Genomic DNA, 25,311 nt, shown 5'->3' on the forward strand with positions numbered 1-25,311 from the left:
TCGGAAACAAGCTCCAGGCTCTGAGCCATCAGCCCAGAGCCCGACGCAGGGCTCGAACTCACAGACCGCGAGATCGAGACCTGGCTGAAGTCGGATGCTTAACCGACTGCGCCACCCAGGCGCCCCAAATTTTTTTTTTTCAACGTTTATTTATTTTTGGGACAGAGAGAGACAGAGCATGAACGGGGGAGGGGCAGAGAGAGAGGGAGACACAGAATCGGAAACAGGCTCCAGGCTCCGGGCCATCAGCCCAGAGCCTGACGCGGGGCTCGAACTCCCGGACCGCGAGATCGTGACCTGGCTGAAGTCGGACGCTTAACCAACTGCGCCACCCAGGCGCCCCTGAAACAATCTTTAAAAACAACAACGAAGTTACAGAATCCACATTTCCTGACTTTGAAACTTACTCTAAGAGCCACAGTAACCAAGACAGTATGGTACTGGTATAAAGACAGATGTATAGGTCAACAGAATAAAACACATAGCCCAGAAATAGATACTCATATATATAGCCAAATGATTTTTAATAAGGGTGTCAAGACTGTCCAATGGCAAATGGACTGGCTTTTCAACAAATCATGCTAGGAAAACTGGACATCCATATGCAGTATAGACCCTTATCTTATACCAATATACAAAAATTAGCTCAAAATGGATCAAAGACCTAAATGTAAGAGAAAAATTATAAAACTCTTAGAAGAAAACAGAAAAGTTTCATGACACTAGATTTGGTAATGATTTATTGGATATGAAACATAAAAACACACAGACAAAAAAAGAAAAATTAGACAAATTGGAATTTATGAAAATCAAACTTCAGTGCATCAAACAACACAATTAACAGAGTAAAAAGGCAACCCACAGGATAGGAGAAAATATTTGCAAATCACATATATGATAAGGGATTAATATCCAGAACATATAAAGACCTCCTAAAACTTAACAACAAGAAAACAACCCAATTCAAAAGTGGTCAAAGGACTTGAATAGACATTTCTCCAAAGAAGATATACAAATGGGCAGTAAGTACACAAAAAGGTGTTCAACCTCAGTAATCATTAGGAAAATGGAAATAAAAAGGACAATGAAATACCAATTCACATTTAGTAAGATAACTATTACAAAACAGAAAAAAACAAAAGTTTTGTGAATATAGAGAAATTGAACCCTTGGGCATTGCTAGTAGGAATCTAAAATGGTGTAGCCAATGTAGAAAATAGTATGGCAGTTGCTCAAAAAATTTAACATGTATTTACCATTTGATCCAGCAATTCCACTTCTGGGTATATACACAAATGAAATGAAAGTAGGGATTCGAACAAGTATTTCCTCTACCAATGTTCATACCAGTATCATTCACAATACCCAAAAAGTAGAAATGACCCAAATAGAATAAATTGATGGATGAATGGATACACAAAATATGGTACTATGGACTACTATTCAACATTAACAGGAAGGAAATCTAATACATACTACATTATGGTTGAACCTTTAAGATAAAATACTAAGTGAAATTTGCAGAAAAGGACAAACATTGTAGGATTCCACTTATATGAGGTACCTACAATAGCTAGCCAAGTACACAGACACAAAACCAGGGGCAAAGGGAAGAGGGGAATGAGGAGTTACTGTATAATGGGTACAGAGTTTTAATATGGGATGATAAAAAGTTCTACAGATGCATAGTGCAGATGGTTGTACAATCATGTGAATGTACTTAATGTCACTGAACTGTACACTTAAAAATGGAAAAAATAATAAATTTTATGTCATATGTATTTTACTGCAATAAAAATCATTTTTTAAAACCTTCAATGGCACACAAAAAAAACCAAAACACCTTCAAGGGCACCAATAAGATAATGCCCCATCCTTTTAATAAGGAATTCACAGCAATTTAGTTTCAGCTTGCCTTTTTAAGCCCTCCTCCAACCATTCCTCCTACTTCTGCTAAAATTTTAGGCAATATCCATAGTTAAATAGTTACCAGCAATAAAATACTATATGTGCTATTGGGCCTCCAGGTCTTTACTTTCTGTCTCTATTCTTCCTATTTTCCTGATCATTCTCCAGTCTATTGGTTGCTCTTCTTCTACTAGTCCCTTAAACGTTTGTATTCTTTGATCTTCTCTCCTGGTTCCTTTGGGTTATCTCACCCACACCCATGACTTCAATATGCTAAAGATTACCAAATCTGAATTTTGAATTTGTAGCTCCTATTATAAATTCCAGATCATTAGATTCAACTTATTGGTGGACATCTCTAATTGAAATACCCTGCAAGTGTTTCAAATTCAGTATATTCAAAAACTTTTTTTTTCTATTTCCTGAGTAAATGGCACCACAACCTATAATAACACCTCAAATCAAATACCTTATGATCACTCTAGACATCCTAGGCCTCCACCTCCACAACTTTACATCCTAAATCTCTTAAAGTTCTAACCTCAACTCCATTCTGACTATCTACTCCTTCTTATCAAATGTTCATCATTGCCTGACTGGATTATCATGAGAGACTAACTGGTCTCCCCAAACCTAGACCTTTCAAAAGATTCTTTTTTTTTTTTTTTTAATTTACTTCCAAATTAGTTAGTATATAGTGCAACAATGATTTCAGGAGTAGATTCCTTAGTGCCCCTTACGCATTTAGCCCATCCCCCCTCCCACAACCCCTCCAGTAACCCTCAGTTTGTTCTCCATATTTATGAGTCTCTTCTGTTTTGTCCCCCTCCCTGTTTTTATTTTTGTTTCCCTTCCCTTATGTTCATCTGTTTTGTCCCTTAAAGTCCTCAAATGAGTGAAGTCATATGATGTTTGTATTTCTCTAATTTCACTTAGCCTAATACCCTCCAGTTCTATCCATGTAGTTGCAAATGGCAATATTTCATTCTTTTTGATTGCGGAGTAATACTCCATTGTATATATATACCACATCTTCTTTATCCATTCATCCATCGAGAGACATTTGGGCTCTTTCCATACTTTGGCTATTGTTGACAGTGCTGCTATAAACATGGGGGTGCATGTATCCCTTCAAAACAGCACACCTGTATCCCTTGGATAAATACCTAGTAGTGCAATTGCTGGGTAGTAGGGTAGTTCTATTTTGATTTTTTTGAGGAACCTCCATACTGTTTTCCAAGGTGGCTGCACCAGCTTGCATTCCCACCAACAATGCAAAAGAGATCCTCTTTCTCCGCATCCTCGCCAACATCTGTTGTTGCCTGAGTTGTTAATGTTAGCCATTCTGACAGGTGTCAAGTGGTTCAAAAGATTCTTTCACACTTGAGTATGAAAGAGTTTGCAAAATACATGTCATTAAGCTCCATAAACCTCAAAATAAAATTCAAACAGTGTAAGTATACATATTCATTCATGATCAGGCTTTTGCCTAACTGTCCAATTATCCATATATTTCATCCTCTCCTTTGTGTGCTTCAGTTATGCTAAACTACTAGTTGTTTCCTGAACACACTCTGCCATTTCTTGCCTCAAACCAACCCTCCACGTGATGGTTTCTCTTCCATAAAGATACATTCTCATTTCTACATTTGGCTAACATTATTAAGAACCAGGATCATATTCTCTATTCACCTTTTCTGACTCACTACACAAACTGTTACATAAGTCCCAATCTGCTGTCATACCATATTCTAAAAACCATCTACTATGACACTTAACCACATTCTTTCTCAATCAACCATTTGCTTATATGCCCGCAAACTCCTTATGTCCACAGGTTATGGAGCTGTACTTCTTTTTACATTTCCGTAGCAGCAGTACCTAAAGCACAAGCTGAAGGTACACAATAAATTCTTTATAAATTTAAAAAAAAAAACCTATATTAGTCTTTTTACTGGAAAATATAGTTCAATTATCTTTTTGGATATGGATAAAATTAGTATGATTGAGCTTTTTAATCTGTTTTTCCTGACACCATCAAGCCTTGTGCCCTACCCCAAATCTGCCCATTGTTTGGGATGGAGGCTTTTTCATTATCTTATTCAATCTTTCCACCTCTAATAGTTCAGAGGTTATACTTTTTTGCTACTCATAAAATGTATACCCTAGGTATTTCAACATGGATACTTAACCTAACAATATCTAAAACAAACCAGTATCTTTTATTCTCCTCCAAACCAGAAAATCTTTTTAAAGTTTTAATTTGGATAACCCTCTCAAAATTTACATCCTATTATTGTTAGTATTTTAGTACTAGCCTGCATTTTTCTCCATGACAAACTGAATGCTATTGTTGTTGTTACTGTCATTTTATTCAACCGATGTATCTTTAACTCTCCAATCCTTCTTCCAACTCTTATTTCCTCAAAGATCATTTTTAGTCTAAAATACAGCCTTTAGAATTTACTGAGGGTCTTTTGGAGGTTAACTCATTTCATTTATCCATCAATATATTCTGTGCTTAGTATTGTTAGATATTGTTAAGATATTGTGCTAAGATATTGTTAGATACACCTTTATGGGTGACTCCACCTTTTCTTTTTGACTGCTTTTATAAAAAGTACTTTACTGAAATATAATTGACATAAACAGCACAAATATAAAGTTTACAATTTGGCTGATATCTGACATACATATACCACCATAAAACCAGCACTGTAGTCAACGTAATAAATGTATCAATCACACATAAAAATTCCTTCATATCCCTTTGTGACCACTCTCCCACCCTTTTACACACATACTTGGGCAACCAATGACCTGCTTTTGACAACTACAGTTTAGTTTGCATTTTCTAGAGTTTTACATAAATGGAATCACACAATACATACTCATTTTTATCTGGCTTCTTTCACTCATGTTAATTATGTTAAGATTCATCTGTGTTGTATATATCAACAGATCATTCCTTTTTACGCCAAACAGAGTAACATGGTATGAATATATACCACAATTTGTATATCCTTTCACCTACCTATTCATGTACATTTGGCTTCTCTGCATTTTTTGGCTAATAATTGCATATAAAGCTGCCATGAACATTAGTATACAAGTATTTGTACAGACATATGCTTTCACTTCTACTGGGTAAATACATAGTAATAGAATAGCTGATAGTGTATTAGGTGTATGTTTAACTTCTTTCAAACTGCTGAAGTGTTTTCAAAAGTGGATGTACTACCACATGATCCAACAATTCCACTTCTGGGTACTTACCCAAAGGAAACAAAAACGCTAACTCAAAAAGATATTTGTACCTCCTCATGTTCACTGCAGCATTACTTCTAATAGCCAACACATGGAAACAACCTAAGTACCCATGAATGGATGAATGAAAAATGTGATAGATATAGATACATACTTCCCATTGTGTATGTGTGTATATATACAACAGAAATTACTCAGCCAAAAAAAGAAAGACATTTATAACAGGGATGGATGCTGAGGTCATTATGTTAAGTGAAATAAGACAGAAAAAGAAATCCTACATGATCTCACTTATACGTGGAATCTAAAAAACACAAACTGAACTCATAAATACAGAGAACTGATACCAGCATTCTTCTCGAAGCTAGAACAAGCAATTCTAAAATTCATATGGAAACACAAAAGGCCCCGAATAGCCAAAGTAATTTTGAAGAAGAAGACCAAAGCAGGAGGCATCACAATCCCAGACTTTAGCCTCTACTACAAAGCTGTCATCATCAAGACAGCATAGTATTGGCACAAAAACAGACACAAAGACCAATGGAATAGAATAGAAACCCCAGAACTAGACCCACAAACATATGGCCAACTAATCTTTGACAAAGCAGGAAAGAATATCCAATGGAAAAAAGACAGTCTCTTTAACAAATAGTGCTGGGAGAACTTGACAGCAACATGCAGAAGGTTGAAACTAGACCACTTTCTTACACCATTCACAAAAATAAACTCAAAATGGATAAAGGACCTGAATGTGAGACAGGAATTTACCCAAGGGATACAGGAGTACTGATGCATAGGGGCACTTGTACCCCAATGTTTATAGCAGCACTCTCAACAATAGCCAAATTGTGGAAAGAGCCTAATGTCCATCAACTGATGAATGGATAAAAAAATTGTGGTTTATATACACAATGGAGTACTACATGGCAATGAGAAAGAACGAAATATGGCCCTCTGTAGCAACGTGGATGGAACCAGAGAGTGTGATGCTAAGTGAAATAAGCCATACAGAGAAAGACAGATACCATATGTTTTCACTCTTATGTGGATCCCGAGAAACTTAACAGAAACCCATGGGGGAGGGGAAGGAAAAAAAAAAAAAAAAGAGGTTAGAGTGAGAGAGAGCCAAAGCATAAGAGACTCTTAAAAACTGAGAACAAACTGAGGGTTGATGGGGGGTGGGAGGGAGGGGAGGGTGGGTGATGGGTATTGAGGAGGGCACCTTTTGGGATGAGCACTGGGTGTTGTATGGAAACCAATTTGACAATAAATTTCATATATTGAAAATAAATACATACATACATACATACATACATACAGAGAACTGATTGGTCGGGATGAGCAAGATGGGTGAAAGTGATTAGATGGTACAAACTTTCAGTTATAAAATAAATAAATCTTAGGAATGTAATATACAGCATGGTGACCACAATTAGTAATAATGCATTGTATATTTGAAAGTTGCTAAGAGAGTCAATCTTAAAAGTTCTCACCTCAAGACAAAAAATTTATTATGTGTGGTGCTGTACAACCAGACTTATTGTGATCATTTTGCAAAACGTATAGTGAATCATTATGCTGTCTACCTAAAACTATGTATCTCAATTAAATCTCAATTATATCTGAATTAAAAAATTATTGAAAATAACTAAAAGTTTTTAAAAAGTGCAAGTACTACTTTACATTTCCATCAGTACTGTTTGTGACTTACAGTTCGGGGTCCACATCCTTGACAAACCTTGGTACAGTTATTTTTTTTTTATTTTTAGCTATTCTTGTATTGATTTCCCTAATGTAAAGATACAGAACGTTGAACATCTTTTCATGTGTTTGATATCTGTATATCTTTTGTAATGAAGTGTCAACTCCAATCTTCTGCCCATACTTTTATTGGACTGTTTATTACTGAGGTTTTTAATTTTTTTATTGAAGTATAATTAACATACAATGTTGTATTAGTTTCAGATACACAATATAATGATTCAACAATTTTATACATTTCTCAGTGCTCATTATGCTTATTAGTGAGCTTTCAAAGTTGTTTCTACCTTCTACATATAAATTATTGCCAGATACATGATTTGCAAGTATTTTCTCCCAGTCTGTAGCTAATATCATCATTTTTTGAATAGTATCTTCCAAGGAACTGAAGTTTGCAATTTTAAGGAAGTCTCATTAATCATTTGTGTCCTTTAGTGTCATATTTTTTAAAATTGTGACTAACCCAAGGTTATAAACATTTTTTCCTATAGTTTCCTCTGGAAATTTTATGCTTTTAGGTTTTACATTTATGTCTGTTATTCATTTTGAGTAATTTTTTTATACAGTACAAATTATGGATCTAATTATTCTAGAGCCATACATTTAGAAGACTATCATTTCTCCACTGAATTGCTTTTGAACGTCAAAAATCAGTTGTTCACACATGTGTGGACCTATTTCTAGACTCACCATTCTGTTCCACTGATCTATTAGTCCACTTGATGCCAGTACCACACTGTCTTGATTATTGTGGCTTTGTTAAGTCTGGAAATAAAGTGTATTAGTCTTCCACCTTTGTTCTCTTTCAAGGTTGTTTTGGATCTTCTAGATAGAGCCTTTGTGTTCTCATATGAATTTTAGAATCAGTTTTTAAATTTTTTTTTTTAACGTTTATTTATTTTTGGGACAGAGAGAGACAGAGCATGAACGGGGGAGGGGCAGAGAGAGAGGGAGACACAGAATCAGAAACAGGCTCCAGGCTCTGAGCCATCAGCCCAGAGCCTGACGCAGGGCTCGAACTCCCAGACCGTGAGATCGTGACCCGGCTGAAGTCGGACGCTTAACCGACTGCGCCACCCAGGCGCCCCTAGAATCAGTTTTTAAATCAGGATTTTGGCTGCGATTATGTCGAATCTATTCATCAGTTTAGAAAGAACTGACAATAATATTAATTCTTCTAACACCCAAACAAGACGATTTCTCCATTTATTTAGCTCTTTGGTTTCTTTCAGGAATGTTTTATAGTTTTCTGTACACAAGCTTTGCATATTTTGATGCTATTTTAAATAGGGCTTTTTTTTAACTTCTAGATTTCACTAAATATTCTATATAAACAATTATATTGTCTATAAATACAGTTTTGCTATTTCTTTTAGAACCTCTAATACAATATAGAACAAAAGTGTTAAGAGTGAACATTATCTTCTTTCTTCTCCAATTTTTTTAATGTCATAAAATATACACCACATAAATTTCACTATCTTAACTGTTTAGGGTACATTTCAGTGACATTAAGTAAATTCATACTGTACAACCATCACTATCATCCATCCACAGAATTTCCATCTTACAAAACTGATACTCTATATCCATTCATGATAACTCCCCATTCCCTCATTTCTGCAAGGTTCTGGCAACCACCATTCTACTTTCTCTATGATTTTGTCTATTCTAAATATCTCAGGTAAATGAATTCATATAGTATTTGTCTTTTTGTTACTGGCTTACTTTATTTAGCATAATGTCCTCAAGATTCATCCATGTTATAGTATATCAGAATTTCCTTCCTTTTTATCACCCATTGTATGTTTATATAACATTTTGCTGACCCATTCATCTACAGATGGACACTTGGGTGGCTTCTATGTTTTAGTCATTATGAATGATGCACTATGAACACAGGTGTACAAATATTTCTTCAAGACCCTGCTTTCAGTTCTTCCAAGCATACACTCAGAAGTGTAACTGCTGGATCATATGGTAATTCTTTTTTTTTTTTAATGTTTATTTATTTATTTTTGAGAGGGAGAGAGCACAAGCAGGGGAGGGGCAGAGAAAGAGAGGGAGACACAGAATCTGAAGCAGGCTCCAGACTGATCTGCCAGCACAGAGCCCAACGCAGGGCTCAAACTCATGAACCATGAGATCATGACCCTGAGCCGAAGTCAGATGCTTGACTGAGCCACCCAGGCACCCCAGTAATTCTACTTTTAATTTCTTGAGGAAACACAATACTATTTTCACAAGAGCTATACCATTTTTTTTAATGTTTTTATTTATTTTTGAGACAGAGAGAGACAGAGCATGGTCAGGGGAGGGGCAGAGAGAGATGGAGACACAGAATCTGAAGCAGGATCCAGGCTCTGAGCTGTCAGCACAGAGCCCGACACGGGGCTTGAGCTCATAGACTGTGAGATCATGACCTGAGCTGAAGTCAGACACTTAACTGAGCCACGCAGGCGTCCCAAGCTATACCATTTTCGTATCTATCTTTTCTCCTAATCTTAGGGAGACAGTGAGTGTTCAGTCTTTCACCATTAAGTATGATATTAGCTGTATGTTTTTCATAGATGTTCTTTATCACATTGAGGAAGTTCTCTTCTATTCCTAGCTTTGCGGAGCCTGATGCAGGGCTTGAACTCATCAACTTGAGACCTGAGTCAAGATCAAGAGTTGGACGCTTAACTGACTGAGCCACCCAGGAGCCCCTTGCTGAGACTTTTTATAAGAACTTTTTTAAATGCTTTTTCAGCATCTACTGAAATGATCAAATAGTTTTTTTGGTTTGTTAATATGATAAATTACATTCATTGGTTTTCTAAACCAAAACTGCACTCTTGGAATAAAGCCCCACTTGGTCATAATATATTTCTTCCTTAAAATTATTCTTAGATTCAACTTGCTAAAATAATGTTTAGAATTTTTGCATTTTTATTCATGAGGGATATAGGGCTTAAGTTTTCTTTTATTGTAATGTCTTTTTCTGGTTTTGGTATCAGAATAACATAGGCCTCATGGACTCAATTAGGAAGCCATACTCTTCTTCAGTGTTCTGGAATATGTGTACTGGCACACAAATTATCAATTATCCCAGAGCTCAAGGGTGACCTTTTATTTCTTTTTTTCAAGTTTTTTCCTCTTTCTATTTCATTTTGGATGGCCTCCATTATCGTATGTTCAAGTTCACTTTTTCTTTTCCAACGTCTGATCTGCCATTAGTCCTACCCAGTGTATTTTTCATCTTAGACCCTGCAGTTTTCATTACTATAAATTCAATTGTAATCTTTTTTATATCTTCCAAGTCTCTATTTAATTTTTGGAATAGCAGGAATATAGTTAACTGCCTTGATGTCTTCCTCTGCTAATTCTCGAGTCAATTTAATCAGTTTTTCCCCTCATCATGGTTTGTGTTCTCCTGCTTCATTGTATGCCTGATAATCTTTGAATGCCAACATGAACTTTTTTTGTGGTGATGGATATACTGTGTTTCTATAAACATTCTCAACCTTTGGTCTGAAACACTGGAAACTGTACTTTTGGGTCTTGTCTTTTAAATACTTTAGTCAGGATCAGACTGCATTTAGTTTAGGGTTATATACTTCCCACTCCTGAAACAGAATCTTTCTGCATACTCCACCCAATGCCCATGAAGGTTTTCCAGTCTGGATAGTGGCAAGGTACTTACTATTCAAAGCCCTATGTGAGCATCAAGCACTGTTTGAATTCCATCAGATGATTCTTTCCCTGGCTCTAGGCAGCTTTCTCACATGCATGTACCAATCAGTACTGTATTGAATACTCTGAGGGGACTGTCTTTACACCTATGGATTTCTTTTTTTTTTTCTTTTTTTTCAAGTTTATTTATTTATTTTGAGAGAAAGAGAGAGAGAGCACAAGCAGGGGAGGGGCAAAGAGACGGGGAAAGAATTCTAAGCAGGCTCTGTGCTGTCAGCAAGGCTTGAACTAGCAAACTGTGAGATCATGACCAAAGCCAAACCCAAGTGGAATGCTTAACCGACTAAGCCACCTGGGCACCCCTTTCTCTTTTTTGTTTCTTCAACAAGAAAGCTTTCTCTTTTTTGTTTCTTCAACAAAAAAGCTTTCTCTTTTTTGTTATTCTATTCTACAAACTCTAGCCACCCTGGATTCCCTGGACTAAAGTTCATCTCACCTCTGGGAGTTCATTGGGTTCCCCTCCCTATAATGCAGTATGGAAATCAAACTGGAGTAATCATTGGGTTCACCTCATTTGTTTTCCATTCACTGCCTGTCCTTCATTGCTTGAAAACCACTGTTAGCTATTTTTATTCTTTTTTCCCCTTTGGTTATTTCAAGAGTGAGGTAAATCTAGTCCTTTTTATTCCAATTTCAACAAAAGCAGAAGTCCAGTACGACTGTTTTTAAGGTTTGTTTGCTTTTTTGTAATGTTCTAACATTTCCTTATAAAGTATATAATGTGTATTGGCTTTCTTTTTAAGTTTCTTGTTTGGAACTCCCTGAGGTTCCTGGAATTAATGAGCAGCATCATTCAACATTTCTTGAAATTTCTCAGTTATTATCTCCTAAACTACCACTTTGTCTCTGTTCCATTAAGTCTTATGAAGCTCTAATTAAATCAAAATAGGCTAATAAAATCTGAATTTCTTTTCCAAATTTCTGATTTTCTTCAATGCATTCATTTTTTCAAGAAAGATGTACTGAACACCTACTATGTGTCAGACACTGTTCTAAGCAATATAGAAACAAAAATAAGACACTAAACCTACCTGCTAGAATACTGGATATTGAAAGTGTAGAAGAAAAGGAGAGAAAGCAGACATGCACAATACATTCTGATCAAGCTGCTATGCAAGCACAGAAATACCTAATCCAGACTTTTTGGGAAGATCAGGTAAGAGTATTTCTCAGAGAAAATACACCAGCAGAGACTGAGACATAAGTAGATTACATAGTATTAATATTACAACTTTGAAAAGAAAAAATTAAATAGCTAAAATACTAATCATTTTTAAAAACACTATTCATATCTATGTCTACGAAATGTTCAAACAAAAATAGCTAACTAAAAAATTATGAATTCCCAAAGTCTAATCATCATAAAGCCCTACATGGTCTGGACTTCTCTACCTTCACCTCACATCATTTTCGTCCTATCTCTCTTTGCCCCAGTCACACTAGACATTTTCAGTTCCTAATATGCCACATCATTTCCTAACTTAGAGAACTTTATTCATACTTTTTTGTGTAAAATGCCCTCAGCTTACTCCTCTGTGCCATTCACCTTTCTTTTAAACTACTTCAAAGTTCAACTCAAATGACACTTTCTCAGATAAACTGTCTCTGTTGCAGTTGAATGTAAAACATTCTTGTACACTTCCTTAGCACCACCTTTCTCCCTTTAATAAAACTCGTTATACTTAAATTCTTTTTCAGTGTACGCCTTCACCAATACTTTAGACACTCTGAGGGTAGGAATCACGACTATCTTGTTCACCGCTGCCTAGACCAAGCACATAAAATCTTAATAAATATCAGGTGGACTGACTGTACTCGACAGTTATGTATGTATGTAAGTATGTATGTATTCATTCATGCATTCATTTCGGTTTTATTTTTAAGTTATCTATACACCCAACATGGGGCTCAAATTTACAACCTGGAGATCAAGAGTCACATGCTCTACCAAATAAGACAGCCAGGAGCCCCTCTCTGACAGTTTTAAACTTAGTAATCAACATACTTTAGGATGGATGAAAAGACTGGTCTCTGAAAAGAACCTCCTGACCACCTAAGATAAAGTCAATCACAGTTTTTAATGCTATCATTTTAGTTACTAATATAAGACTGGACAAATGCCTCATTTTTGGTTTCATAAATAAATCTTTGATATAGTTTTACCATTCAAAATATAAATAAAATATTTTGTAAAAAGAACTCACCAAAATATTTTTCTTATGTCGTTTCTCCTTTATATGTTTATGAGCTCCCTGGATGTTTTCAATGTGAATTAAGCAAAGTTTGCATAGATATCGGCAATTGGTATATTCTGGTGAGCGCTGAAAAGTTAAAAAATACATTTTCAGAAAACAGAGAAGTAAATTTTTGACTATATATTTGGATGACATAAATATAAGTAACAAAAATAGGCATTAAAGGAATAAATTTTTAATAAACAAATCAGTACTTATATACCGAAAAGATAGCTGTCCTTTTCAAAACAGTCACCATAGGCGATTATACACTAATTTCAAACAACATGATAATGTAATATAGTCTTTAGAATCCAATGTAGGATAAAAAAGTCAGTCTTGTTACTTAGTCTTATTCCAATGTTGTCCCAAAAACCAGTTTCAAACTTTGTCTTTTTATTATAAAAAATAAAATCCACCCTCAAATAGGGGATTTCAAAAGAATGAACTGCAAATATGGAAGACAGTTTCAAAAGCTAAGTTCCAAAATCACTCCAACGAATCTCAAGCTCATGGGAATAAATGGATACTCTCTTGAGTCAACTATTCCGAAGGGAACAATTCTGACACACAAAATTATCACAGTACTTTAGTCATACTTTATAAATCTACTCTTGAAATAATTTTTAAAAACTTAGTAATTTCAAAGGGCCTGTTATGTGCTAGGCACCATACTAGGTGTTTTCACATATAATTTGTCACTTTAATACCCCTAATAATCCAATTAGATTGGTATTATCTTCATTCTACACATGTGAAAACAAAAGCTCATACAGCTTGTAACTTTCACAAGGATACAACATTAAGTAGGAGATGCTGAATTTAAATTCATGCATATCTGAATCCAAAACCAGCTCTATCCATATTGATTACACAATGAAAAATTATAAAAACACAATAAATACACATTGAATTTAAAATATTATTTCTAGTGCCTTATACTGAAATTGCAGCAATGCTTAAATTTTTATCTCAGATCGATCTTCAATAGGCTGCAATTCCTGACAAAAAGATTCTCACCCCAAATTTACCAACAATCCTACCAGACTAAAAATAAATATAGCCATCATTTAATGACTCCACATTTTACTGGCAAAGCAACTAAATCTCAAGAATTAAATAATCTGTCCAAGGCAACAAGCAAAAAGGAAAATTCAGTTCGACAGTCATTTCGATTTGTAGTATAAAAATCCTTTCACCATTTGCAAAGATATGGATGGAGCGAGAGTTATGCTAAGTGAAATAAGTCAGAGAGGGGCGCCTGGGTGGCACAGTCGGTTAAGCGTCCGACTTCAGCCAGGTCACGATCTCGCGGTCCGTGAGTTCGAGCCCCGCGTCAGGCTCTGGGCTGATGGCTCAGAGCCTGGAGCCTGTTTCCAATTCTGTGTCTCCCTCTCTCTCTGCCCCTCCCCCGTTCATGCTCTGTCTCTCTCTGTCCCAAAAATAAATAAACGTTTGAAAAAAAAAAAAAAGTCAGAGAAAGACAAATACCATGTGATTTCACTCATATGTAGAATTTAAGAAACAAAACAAACGAGCAAAGGGGAGAAGGGGGGGCAAAGCAAGAAACAGATGCTTAACTACAGAGAACAAACTGGTTACCAAAAGAGAAGTGGGTAGGAGGATGGGTTAAATAGGTGATAGGAATTAAGGAGAGCACTTATGATCAGCACCAAGTGTTGTATGGAAGTGCTGAATCACTATACTTTACACCTGACACTATCATTACACTGTATGTTAACTGGAATTTAAATAAAAACTTAAAGACAAAAAACAAACCAAAAAAACTCTTTCAAATCTGTCCTTCTTGGGGAATGAATTAAGACCTTGCAGAGACTCCTACCTCTTAGTTTCTAACCACAACTAATACTTAACTCCCTAAATACCTTCTTAGCTCATACTATGTCAGACATTTATCTAGGAGCTGGGGAAATACAAACAAAACAAATTCTCTGTTCTCACAGTTTACATTCTAGTGTACAGAGACATGTAATAAATAAACAAATGTACAAATTAATAGGAATATGGTGTGGGAGTATTAACTACTTTTTTAAAAAAGGGTCCTCACTTAAGACTTTACTGATAAACTTAAAGGAAGTGAAGGATTAAGCTGGGTGGATATTTGGTAAGAGACATTCTAAGCAGAAGGAAATGTTAATGCTAAGGCCCTGAGGCAGGAATGTATTAATATGTTTGAGAAACTGCAAAAAGCCTAGTGTACGACTGGCAGAGGGGTAATTGGGGCCAGGTCACAGGCCCCTTAAAAAGACCATGGCTTTTATTCCAAGTGTGAGAGGAAGACACTGAAGGTTTTCAAGCAGAGAATTACAAGATCTAATCTACTTTTAAAGGGATGACTTGCCGCCTTCTTCCTAATTCCTTCAAGAACAGAAGCAGGAAGAGCTTATTGCCATTATGAGCATACTGCAACAATCCAGAAGAGAGATGATGTTGACTTGGTTCAAGAAGAGTGGTGAATGTGGCAAGAAGGGTCGATTCAAGAGTCAAAAGCATAAATACAGAGCACCTGAAGCTATGAATATTGATGAGGGAGTCATGAAATCACTTATGACACGAGTTTTTCAGTTGTAAAATATTAGCGGACAAGGACTTGTCTGGATTTTTTTTATAAGAAAAATTTGTTGTAACACTGAACGGGGAGTCAGAAAGCTTGAGATGACATCTCAATTGACCTTGGATAAATCTCTAACACTGAAAACTGCTTCTATCATCTTAGAATGTAATAATAAAAATTGCTCTCCTTGGTAAATTCAATTCTACAAATAGCTGATCTTTATTTAGTGGTTACTACATACCAGGCACTATGCCAAGAACTTTACTTGTATTACTGTATTTAGCCCTCCTAACAGCCAATGAGCTGTTATTTTTTTATCAACTCTATTCTAATGATGAAGAAACTGAGGTTTAAAGAAGTTAAATAACTTATCCAATGTTACCCAACCAGTAAGTGGCAGAGATAGACCCCATGACTCCGAAACCCATACACTTTAATCACTAAGCAAACTACCTCCAATTATTAGCTAACTTCTATGTGCAAGGCAATATGTTAAGTACAACAGGAAATAGGACAAAAATGTTCTATCATGAAGCTTCTAGTTTCACAGGAGAAACAAATAAAAAAATGTTTTAAAATTCCTTTATTATAGTTATATTTTATTTTGCCATTAAACACACACACTAATAAGCCTTTTTCTGGGCATGGAAATTCTAGTCAACAATACTAGTCAACTAGTATTTCCTAGTCAACATTTAACACTCACTATGGGGAAATTTACCCTTAGGATCTAAGAGCTTGGATTCATTCCTTCTTTGGTACAGTTTAAAAATCTACATCTTTACTCCTCAATCAGATAATCTATGGGTATAGTGTGAACCAAAGGACCTGATGAAACCAAAAGCAAGTAGTTAAGAATATTCTTAATGGGGGCGCCTGGGTGGCTCAGTGGGTTATGTGTCCGACTTCGGCTCAGGTCATGATCTCATGGTCCATGGGTTCGAGCCCCGCGTCGGGCTCTGTGCTGACAGCTCAGAGCCTGGAGCCTGTTTTGGATTCTGTGTCTCCCTCTCTCTCTGACCCTCCCCCGTTCGTGCTGTGTCTCTCCCTGTCTCAAAAATAAACATTAAAAAAAAAAAAAAAAATTAAAAAAAAAAAAGAAAATTATTAATGAATGTTTAAAAAGGGTAAAAAAAAAAAAAAAAAAGGTTAACTAAGAGTACACTCAACAACTGGGGCACCTGGTTGGCTCAGCTGTGCTGACAGCTCAGCGCCTAGAGCCTGCTTCAGATTCTGTGTCTCCCTCTCTCTCTGCTCCTACTCTTCCCCTGCTCATACTTGGTCTCTCTGTCTCTCTCAAAAATAAACAAAACATTAAAAAAAAAAAGTACACTCAATTGAAACGAGAGGTTTTGGAGGACAAAGAGGTGCCAGGAAGAAAAGAGATTACAGACATCTATGCTGGTACTGGCACACTCATTTTATATAATTATTGCCTAAATTCAAATAAACAAATTCAAACAACAAATAATACGTCTTCCACACTTCCAAGCTTTTCTTTTACCCCAGGCCATTCTTTCCCACCACCATCAAATATCCATTCCACCCCAACTTCTTCCTTCTCCCAAGAATTGATCTTTCCTGCTTCATATCTTACCCCATCCAGTCCCCAACTTGTCTTAAAAACACATCTTTCACATTTCCTTTATATATACCATATAATATTCACCTATATCAGCCTTCCCCAATTCACCAAGTCAATTCCTAACTACTCCTTCAGACTCCATTCCAATGTTACCTCTTTATAAAGCATTCAAGCTGGTCACTCTTTTAAGATCCCATTTTCAAACAACAGTGTTACTATTACTGTTATTTGCTTACATGTTTTTCTCTAATCAATAAACTCCTAGAGGAGAAGCATCATGTTTTTAAAAATGCCACACACATCCAATTCAACTTTTTATCACTAGATCATGGTACATGAAAAGCACTCAATATTTATCTTAACAATACACAGATCCAGAATAGCACTAATTCCAGACTTAGGGAAAAGAAAATGATAGGAAAGAGAGGACTAAGTAAAATAGCAAATTGCAAAAGACTTCCTTCTAACTAGCTTGGGAGACTAGCTAGTACAAAACCTAAATTCTCTTCTACATTATGGGCCCCGACGCCCTTAATATTCCTTTCTATTTTCAGAGGGTGACTACTCTGTCCTATTAATAACCCAGGATCGCCTTCTTCAATTTAGATATGACCTCATTTTTCTAAACTCTACAAAATTATACCATTTCTTTCTTTCCTTTCTTATTTATCAAGAATGATTACCTATTTCCTTGTATACCTATTCACAAATATCCCAAATATCTATTTATGAACAGATTGATTTATGATTCTTTCCTTCAATACCTAGCAGTGTTTTTATTAAGGCTAGGAAGGTGTATTTCTAGATTAAAAAATTAATTAGTACTCAGGAACAAGATACAAATGGCTACAACAGTTCCTAATACACTGGAGATACTCAGTAAATTTGGGAGAAAAAAGAGGAAAAGGTAGAAAACCAAGAAAAAGGGTTAAAGTGTAATACATCATATAGTATTTACTAATTTATCATTCCAAATGGACTGTTCACTTCTAATTCATAAACTACCACTTTCACCAATATATCCCCAGTGCCTAGCATAGTACCTAGAAAGTAACAAGCACTCTGTATCTATTGATGAGTGAATAAATCAAGGGTCAACAAACTTCTTCTGTAAAGGGACAAAGTAATACTTTGGTAAATATTTTACTTTGGTAAATATTTTGGTAAATATTTACTTCGGTAAATAATGAATATTTTATGCTTTGATAAATAATAAATATTTTATGCTTTGCAAGCTATATGCTCTCTAGAGCAACTACTCAATGCAACTCTGCCATGGTAGCATGAAAGCAGCCATAGACAATAGGTAAACAAATGGGCATGGCTGTGTACCAATAAAACTTTGTTTATAAAAACAAGGAGTAGGGGTTTTTTTTAATCACAATTTAAAAAACACAAAACTCACCAACCAAAAAGCAAAAAAAGAGGATAACCCCATAGTTTGTTGACCCCTGGAATGAAAATGAATGAAGTCAGATTCACAGATATAAGGATTTACTGAACAAAGGGAGAGAAGAAAGAAGGAAAGAAGGAAGTTAGGAAAAATGAAAGCTATCTCTGCCTTAGCAATAAAAGAAAAAAAAAAGAGCTGTACTTGGCAAAGAAAAGTTATGAAACATGCATCTTCCTCCAAACAACTAAAATGACATAGTATACTTTTTCAAGTCGAAAGATGTGATCTCTTTCTAAGCGTTCTTCTGCTTGTTTCAAGCCTAGCCTCTGCTCAGGTGTCAATGCAGATTCATCTATCACAGTAGCATTTTCTAAATAGTCCATCTCTGAAGAATTTTCTTTAATAGATTCATCATTCTTCATTTTACCTGGAAAAGGAAGCAACCACTTAGTTACCATCAGCAGAACTGATAAATTTTAAAAAAATTTAATGGAAAACATTCAATTTCTGCACATACAGAAAAAAGATTCTTTCCTTATACATTCCTTAGTTGTACAAGTTGGTATACTTATGTAAGATTCAAGTAAGAGATATACACGGTATCAGAATTCACAAAGAAAAATCTATGTCATGGGTCAAATGCCTATCTTGTTCTTCCAACCTATCAAGAGAGACAAATCTAACTGACACTCACTGCAGAAGGCTAACACACTATAACCATCTTGCAAAATGTCTGAAGTATGATAAAAAGCTATTTGAAGTCCCAAAGATTAATCACTAAAATCAGTTTAGTGACTTCATCAATATACACTAGCAGCCAAAATAACATACATACTCTAGACCACAAACCCACACCAAGCTCCTCCCTCTTTGCTTTCACTGAACTCATGGATATCTCTACCATATCAATATTTCTTCCTTTGCTTCCCTACCTCATAGCTACATTGCAATCTCTTCAAGGCGAAGACTGGGTGCTGTCATCTTTTCATTTTCAGCACGTAGCATTATATACCTAGCATACAGTAGGTTCCACCATCACTGTGATTTTTCTAAATACATAATGAATCATGTTATTCTCTTGCTTAAAATATATAAGGCTTTCAAAGAGTTCAGGATAAAGTTTAAACTCTCTAGCTTATTACATGTCATTCTTGCCTTCATGAAGGCAGTAAACAGAGTAACTACAATAATTCCAAGTTGTAGCAAGTGTTATAAAAGGGGAAATGCAAGTAACTGAGGAGACTTTAGATATGGGAGTCAAGGAAGGCTTCTCTCAGATTTTAAACCAAGACCTTCAGAAAGAGAGCTAAGTTCTCTATATCTCTAACCTTATATTCTGCCTTAAGCATCTTTCATTTCATTCATACCAAATGTGCTAGAATGGATCATTGCTACTTCAAGTCTCAATGTCCTTTATATATGTTTTTTCTTCCACCATCAAGGCCCTCCTCACTTCAACTAGTAATGTTTACCCGTCCTGCAAAATTCAGCTTGAGCTTAACCTAATTCAGAAGACAGTCTGATATTCTTTATACAGTTGACACTTGAACAATACTGGGGCTTGGGGTGCCAAAATCTGCATGTAACTTTTGACTGCCCAAAACCTTTACTATTAATAGCCTATTTTTGACCAAAAGCCTAATGATTAACAGTTGATAGACACACATTTTGCATGTTATATATACTATATATTTTATTCTTACAGTAAGGTAAGCCAGAAAAAAGAAACTGTTATTAAAAAAATCATGAGAAAATAGATTTACAGTACCATACTATATTTACTAAAAAAAAAAAAAAAAATCAGGGGTGCCTGGCTGGCTCAGTCAGTAGAGCATGTGACTCTTGATCTTGAGATTATAAACTGAGCCCCATGCTGAGTGTAGTGATACTTTAAAAAAAATGAAAATATTAAAAAAAATTTTTTTTAAGCTTATTTTTATTTATTCTGAGAAAGAAAAGGAGAAAGAGCACAAGAGAGGGAGGAGCAGAGAGAGAGAGAGAGAGAGAGAGAGAGAGAGAGAGAGAATCCCAACCAGGCTCCACGCTGTAAGCACAGAGCCCAACCCAACTCGGGGCTCCATCCCACGAACGATGAGATCATGACCTGAGCCAAAATCAAGAGTCAGACACTTACCCAACTGAGCCACCCAGGTGCCCCCAAAAATAATAATTTTTTTTAATTAAAAAAAAATCCATATAAGTGGACCTGTGCAATTCAAACCTGTGTTGTTCAATTATACAACTGTATTCTCGTTACACTCTCTATTGTTTCACATTTGCATAATAATGTAATTTGTATTCATTTATCTATCTCCTACTTCACATGATTCCTTGATGCTAATGACTAGGTATTATTTAACTTTGTATTTTCAGATTTTAATACCTAGACCAGAGAAGACACATACTAAAAGTGTACTGAACAAATAAATTTGGATGTATCTAAAAACACTACTTAAAGTAAACGTTCATGGACAACAGATCTCTCCATTCTGCCCTCAAAAGCCAACTGCATGCCATCTACAAGACCCATGACAGTCAATTCTACCTTTTGATAACACGAATTTTCTAAACAAAGAAGAAAGGATAGGCCTTTGGAAATGAAGTGTTTCCTACCACAAGGACACAGAAGTCTCTAGAGTCAGGTGGCAAACTCTTAAGATGTTATTAGAAGGATTCAAACATAAGAATTATGTTAGGTTGGCTAATTAATTCTTAAATTATTGTCAGGGAAAGACTGATGCACAATAAGTAATTTGCAATTGTATCCTAGCATTTAGAAAAATAATTTAGCTTTTTAGTAACGATTTTATGACGGTAATGTAAAATAAAAGGTAAAATTCTAGTTTTATTTCTACATTTCATGATAAAGAACAGTAGTAAGAATATTCTAACCTTTTTCTCTTTTCTATATGTACAATTTGCCAAGCACTACAAGGCAACATCAGCAAATCTGGTAAAACTGTCATTTCTGCCAATATAAATAATTATAGAAAGTTACATACCTTCTTTAAAATTCAGAAATAAATTATTTATTTTTCTAAAATCAACATGAATATAAAATAACATCTGGTAGAAGTTCCCAAATTTCTTCCATCAAACTCCAGTTCTGTGAGATGTTAATACTATCCCAAAACAACAAGAGTTCAAAACAGGTATTCGAACAAAAACCTCTACATGAATGTTCATAGCAGCACTATTCACAATAGTCAAATGTGGAAATGACCCAAATGTCCAATCACTGATAAACATAAACAAAATGTGGCATATCCGCACAGTGGAATATTATTCAACTGTCTTAGCTCAGGTTGTCATAACAAAATACCATAGACTTAACAGGGATTTATTTTCTCACAGTTCTAGAGGCAGGAAAGCCCAACATCAAGGTGCCAGCCAGCAGGTTTGGTGTCTAATTAGAGCTCTCTCCTTGGATTGCAGACAGTTGCTTTCTTGCTGTGTCCTCACAAGGCCATTCCTTGGTTCATGCATACAATGAGACAGATGCCTCTATTCCTCTTCTTATAAGGCTTCAATCCCATTGTATTAGGAACCTACCCTTATGACCTCATTTAATCTTAATTACCTACTAAAAGCTCTTATCTCCAAATGCAATCATACCGGGAGTTGAGACTTTAGCATACAAAATTTAAGGGGACACAATTCAGTCTATAGCATCAGCCTTAAAAAGGAAAAGTCCTGGGGGGGTGCCTGGGGGACTCAGTCAGTTAAGCATCCTACTATCAGCTCAGGTCACCACCATGATTTCATGGTCATGAGATCGAGTTCCACATCAGGCTCTGCACTGGGTGTGGAGCCTGGTAGAGATTCTCTCTCCCTCTGCCCCTCTCCCCTGCTTTTCCATGCTCGCTCTCTCTCTCTCTAAAAAAAAAAAAAAAAAAAAAAAAGTACTGATATATATAACACAAATGAACCTTGAAAACACAATGCTTAATGAAGGAGCCAGACATACAAAACAACATACCTGATTCCATTTCTATGAAATACCCAGAAAAGGTAAATATATAGAAACAGAAAGCTTCGTATTAGTGATTGTCAGAAGATGACAGGAGGAGGGCAAAAGGATGTGAATCTTAATGAGTAGAGTGTTTCCTTTTGGGGTGATGAAAAAGTTCTGCAATTAGATAGTGGTGATGGTTGTACAACACTATAAATGTACTTAATGTCACTAAATTATATACTTTTAAATGGTTAAGACAGTAGTTATCATATGACTCAGAACTCTACTTCAACATATATATCAAGGAGAAATGAATACACACACCCACACAGAAATTTTTAAATAAATGTTCAAAAAAAATGTTCATTGCAGGGTTATTTATACTAGGCAAAAGATGGAAACAATTCAATTATCTATCAGCTGATAAAAGGATAAGTAAAACATGGTATAGCCATAAGATGGAATATTATTCAGCAATAAAAAGGAGTAAGGTACTAGTACATGCTACAACATGTATGAATCTTGAAAACATTCTGCTAAGTGTAAAAAGCCAGACACAAAAGGCCACATGTTATATGATTCCCTTTATATAAAACAGGGAAATCTATAGAGACAGAAAGTAGATTACTGGCTGGCAATGTCTAGGAGGAGGGAGTAATGAGTAAGTGACTTCTAATGGGTACAGTTTCTTTTGGGGGTGATAAAAATTTTCAGGAATTAGACAGTGGCTATATCTACACAACTCTATGAATATAGTACTAAAAACCCCTAAACCGTATGTTTTTAAATGAGACATTTTGGCATGTGAACTGTATCTCAATAAAACTATTATATAAAAAGGTAAATAAGAAAAATTTTAAATATGACAAATAGTAATAAAGACTATGGAGAAAGGCACCTGGGCATCTGACTCCTGGTTTCAGCTCAGGTTATGATCTCACAGTTCATGAGTTCGAGCCGAGTCAGGCTCTGAGGGGCTGGTGCAGACCCTGCTTGGGATTCTCTCTCTTCCTCCCTCTCTACCCCTTCCCTCACTCACACTCTCTCTTAAAATAAATAAATGAACTTAAAAAAAAAAATAAGACTACTAAGAACAATTAAAAAGAGTAAACACTGTAAATTCCTCCTTCACTGAAAAGGTGAAGGAGGTAAGGGAGCAAACCATGTGGACATCTCAGGGAAGAATGTTCCAAGCAAAGGAAAAGCAAATGTGAAGACCATTCTCCATATTTGAGGAAATGCAAGGAAACCATGCAGAGAAGGGGAGAGGGAAAAAATGTAGAATGAAAGCAGAGAAGTGGAACAGTAGCACAGATCACAGTAGCACAGATCACATAGGGCCTCACAGGTCACTGCAAGGATGCTAACTATTACTCTAACATATAGGAAACTAGTAAAACACTTTGAAGAGTAGTAACATGATCTGAATAATTTTAAAAGGATTATTCTGGCTGTGTAAAAAGTAAAATGAAGGGTGGTGTAAATGAAAGTAAGGAAATGAGTTGGGTTATCCTGCTCAAAAGCATATCTTACTCAGGAGCTTTTTAAAAATCCAGCATCTTGGAGCCCGTGAGTGGCTCAGTTGGTCAAGCATCCAAATCTTGGTTTTGGCCCAGGTCATTATCTCACAATTTCTTGAGTTCAAGCCCCATGTAAGTCTCTGTGCTGGCAGCATGAAGTCTGCTTGGGATTTTCTCTCTGCCTCTTTCTCCCCACCCTTCTCACTTGCACTGTCTTGTCTGTCTCTCTCAAAATAAATAAACTTGAAAAAAATTTTTTAAATACTAAAAGGGGACCTGGGTGGCTTAGCTGGTTAAGAGTCTGACTTTAGCTCATGCCATGAATTCTCGGTTGGTGAGTTCGAGCCCCACATCAGGCTGTCTGCTGTCAGCACGGAGCCCACTTCAGATCCTCTGCCTCCCTCTCTCTCTAACCCTCCCGTTTGTGCTCTTTCAAAAATAAACATAAAATAATAAAAATTAATATTAAAAAATAATCCTATGGTCGCCTGTATGGGTCAGTCTATTCAACATCTAACTCTTGATTTTGGCTCAGGTCATGATCCCATGGTTGTGGGACTGAGCCCTGTCTCAGGCTTAGCAAGGGCTCAGCGCTGAACATGGAGCCTGCTTAAGATTCTCTCTCTCTCCTGTTGTCCCTCTTCCTTGCTTGTGATCTCTCTCAAATAAAAATAAATAAATACATCTTTAATTTAGATTTTTCACTAACTCAAGTGGTCAAACCATTATAAGTGATCTTTAAGCAACTTCAAGCATTCACAGGGGCACCTGGGTGGCTCAGCTGGTTATCAGAGCCTGCTTAGGATCCTCTGTCTCCCTCTCTCTCTGTCCTAGCCCCGCTCACATCCTTGCTCTCTCAAAAATAAATACATTTCAAAGAAAAAATCATTGGGGCGCCTCAGTGGCTCAGTTGGTTAAGCATCTGGCATCAGCTCAGGTCATAATCTCGTAGTTAGTGAGTTTGAACCCCACACTGGGCTCTCTGCTGTCAGCTCCTGTCTTAGTATCATCTGTCTCACTCTCTGCTCCTCCCCATCAGTGCTCTCTCAAAAATAAATAAACATTAAAAAAAAAAATCATTCATGGGGCTCCTGGGTGGCTTAAATAGCGAGTGACTTCAGCTCAGGTCATGATCTCGCAGTTAATGTGTTCAAGCCTCTGTGCTGACAGCTGGAGACTGGAGCCTGCTTCGGATTCTGTGTCTCCCTCTCTCTCTGCCTCTCCCCTACTCATGCTCTATCTCTCTCGAAAATAAACAAACATTTAAAAAAAATTTTTTTAATCATTCATTGGGGCGCCTGGGCGACTCAGTTGATTAAGCATCTGACTCAGTTATAACTCAGGTCATGATTGCATTAGTTTCATTGGGTTTGAACCC

General features: G+C 36.1%; 1 protein-coding gene across 11 annotated transcripts in view; it reads right to left on the bottom strand.

The window, feature by feature from the left end:
* The window catches only part of TUT4 (terminal uridylyl transferase 4), a 142,973-nt gene that overhangs the window by 83,075 nt on the left and 34,587 nt on the right, over positions 1–25,311 (bottom strand). For all 11 annotated transcript variants that reach the window (XM_040470247.1, XM_040470251.1, XM_040470248.1 and 8 more), the window contains 2 exons: positions 18,722–18,885; positions 12,876–12,992 (listed from right to left, as the gene is read on the bottom strand). In XM_040470247.1, coding sequence (XP_040326181.1) covers positions 12,876–12,992; positions 18,722–18,885 — 281 coding nt within the window. The remainder of the gene's footprint in view (positions 1–12,875; positions 12,993–18,721; positions 18,886–25,311) is intronic.

This window comes from Herpailurus yagouaroundi, unplaced genomic scaffold, assembly GCF_014898765.1.
Source record: "Herpailurus yagouaroundi ecotype Mexico unplaced genomic scaffold, PumYag 77, whole genome shotgun sequence".
NCBI classification, from domain to species: Eukaryota; Metazoa; Chordata; class Mammalia; order Carnivora; family Felidae; genus Herpailurus; species Herpailurus yagouaroundi.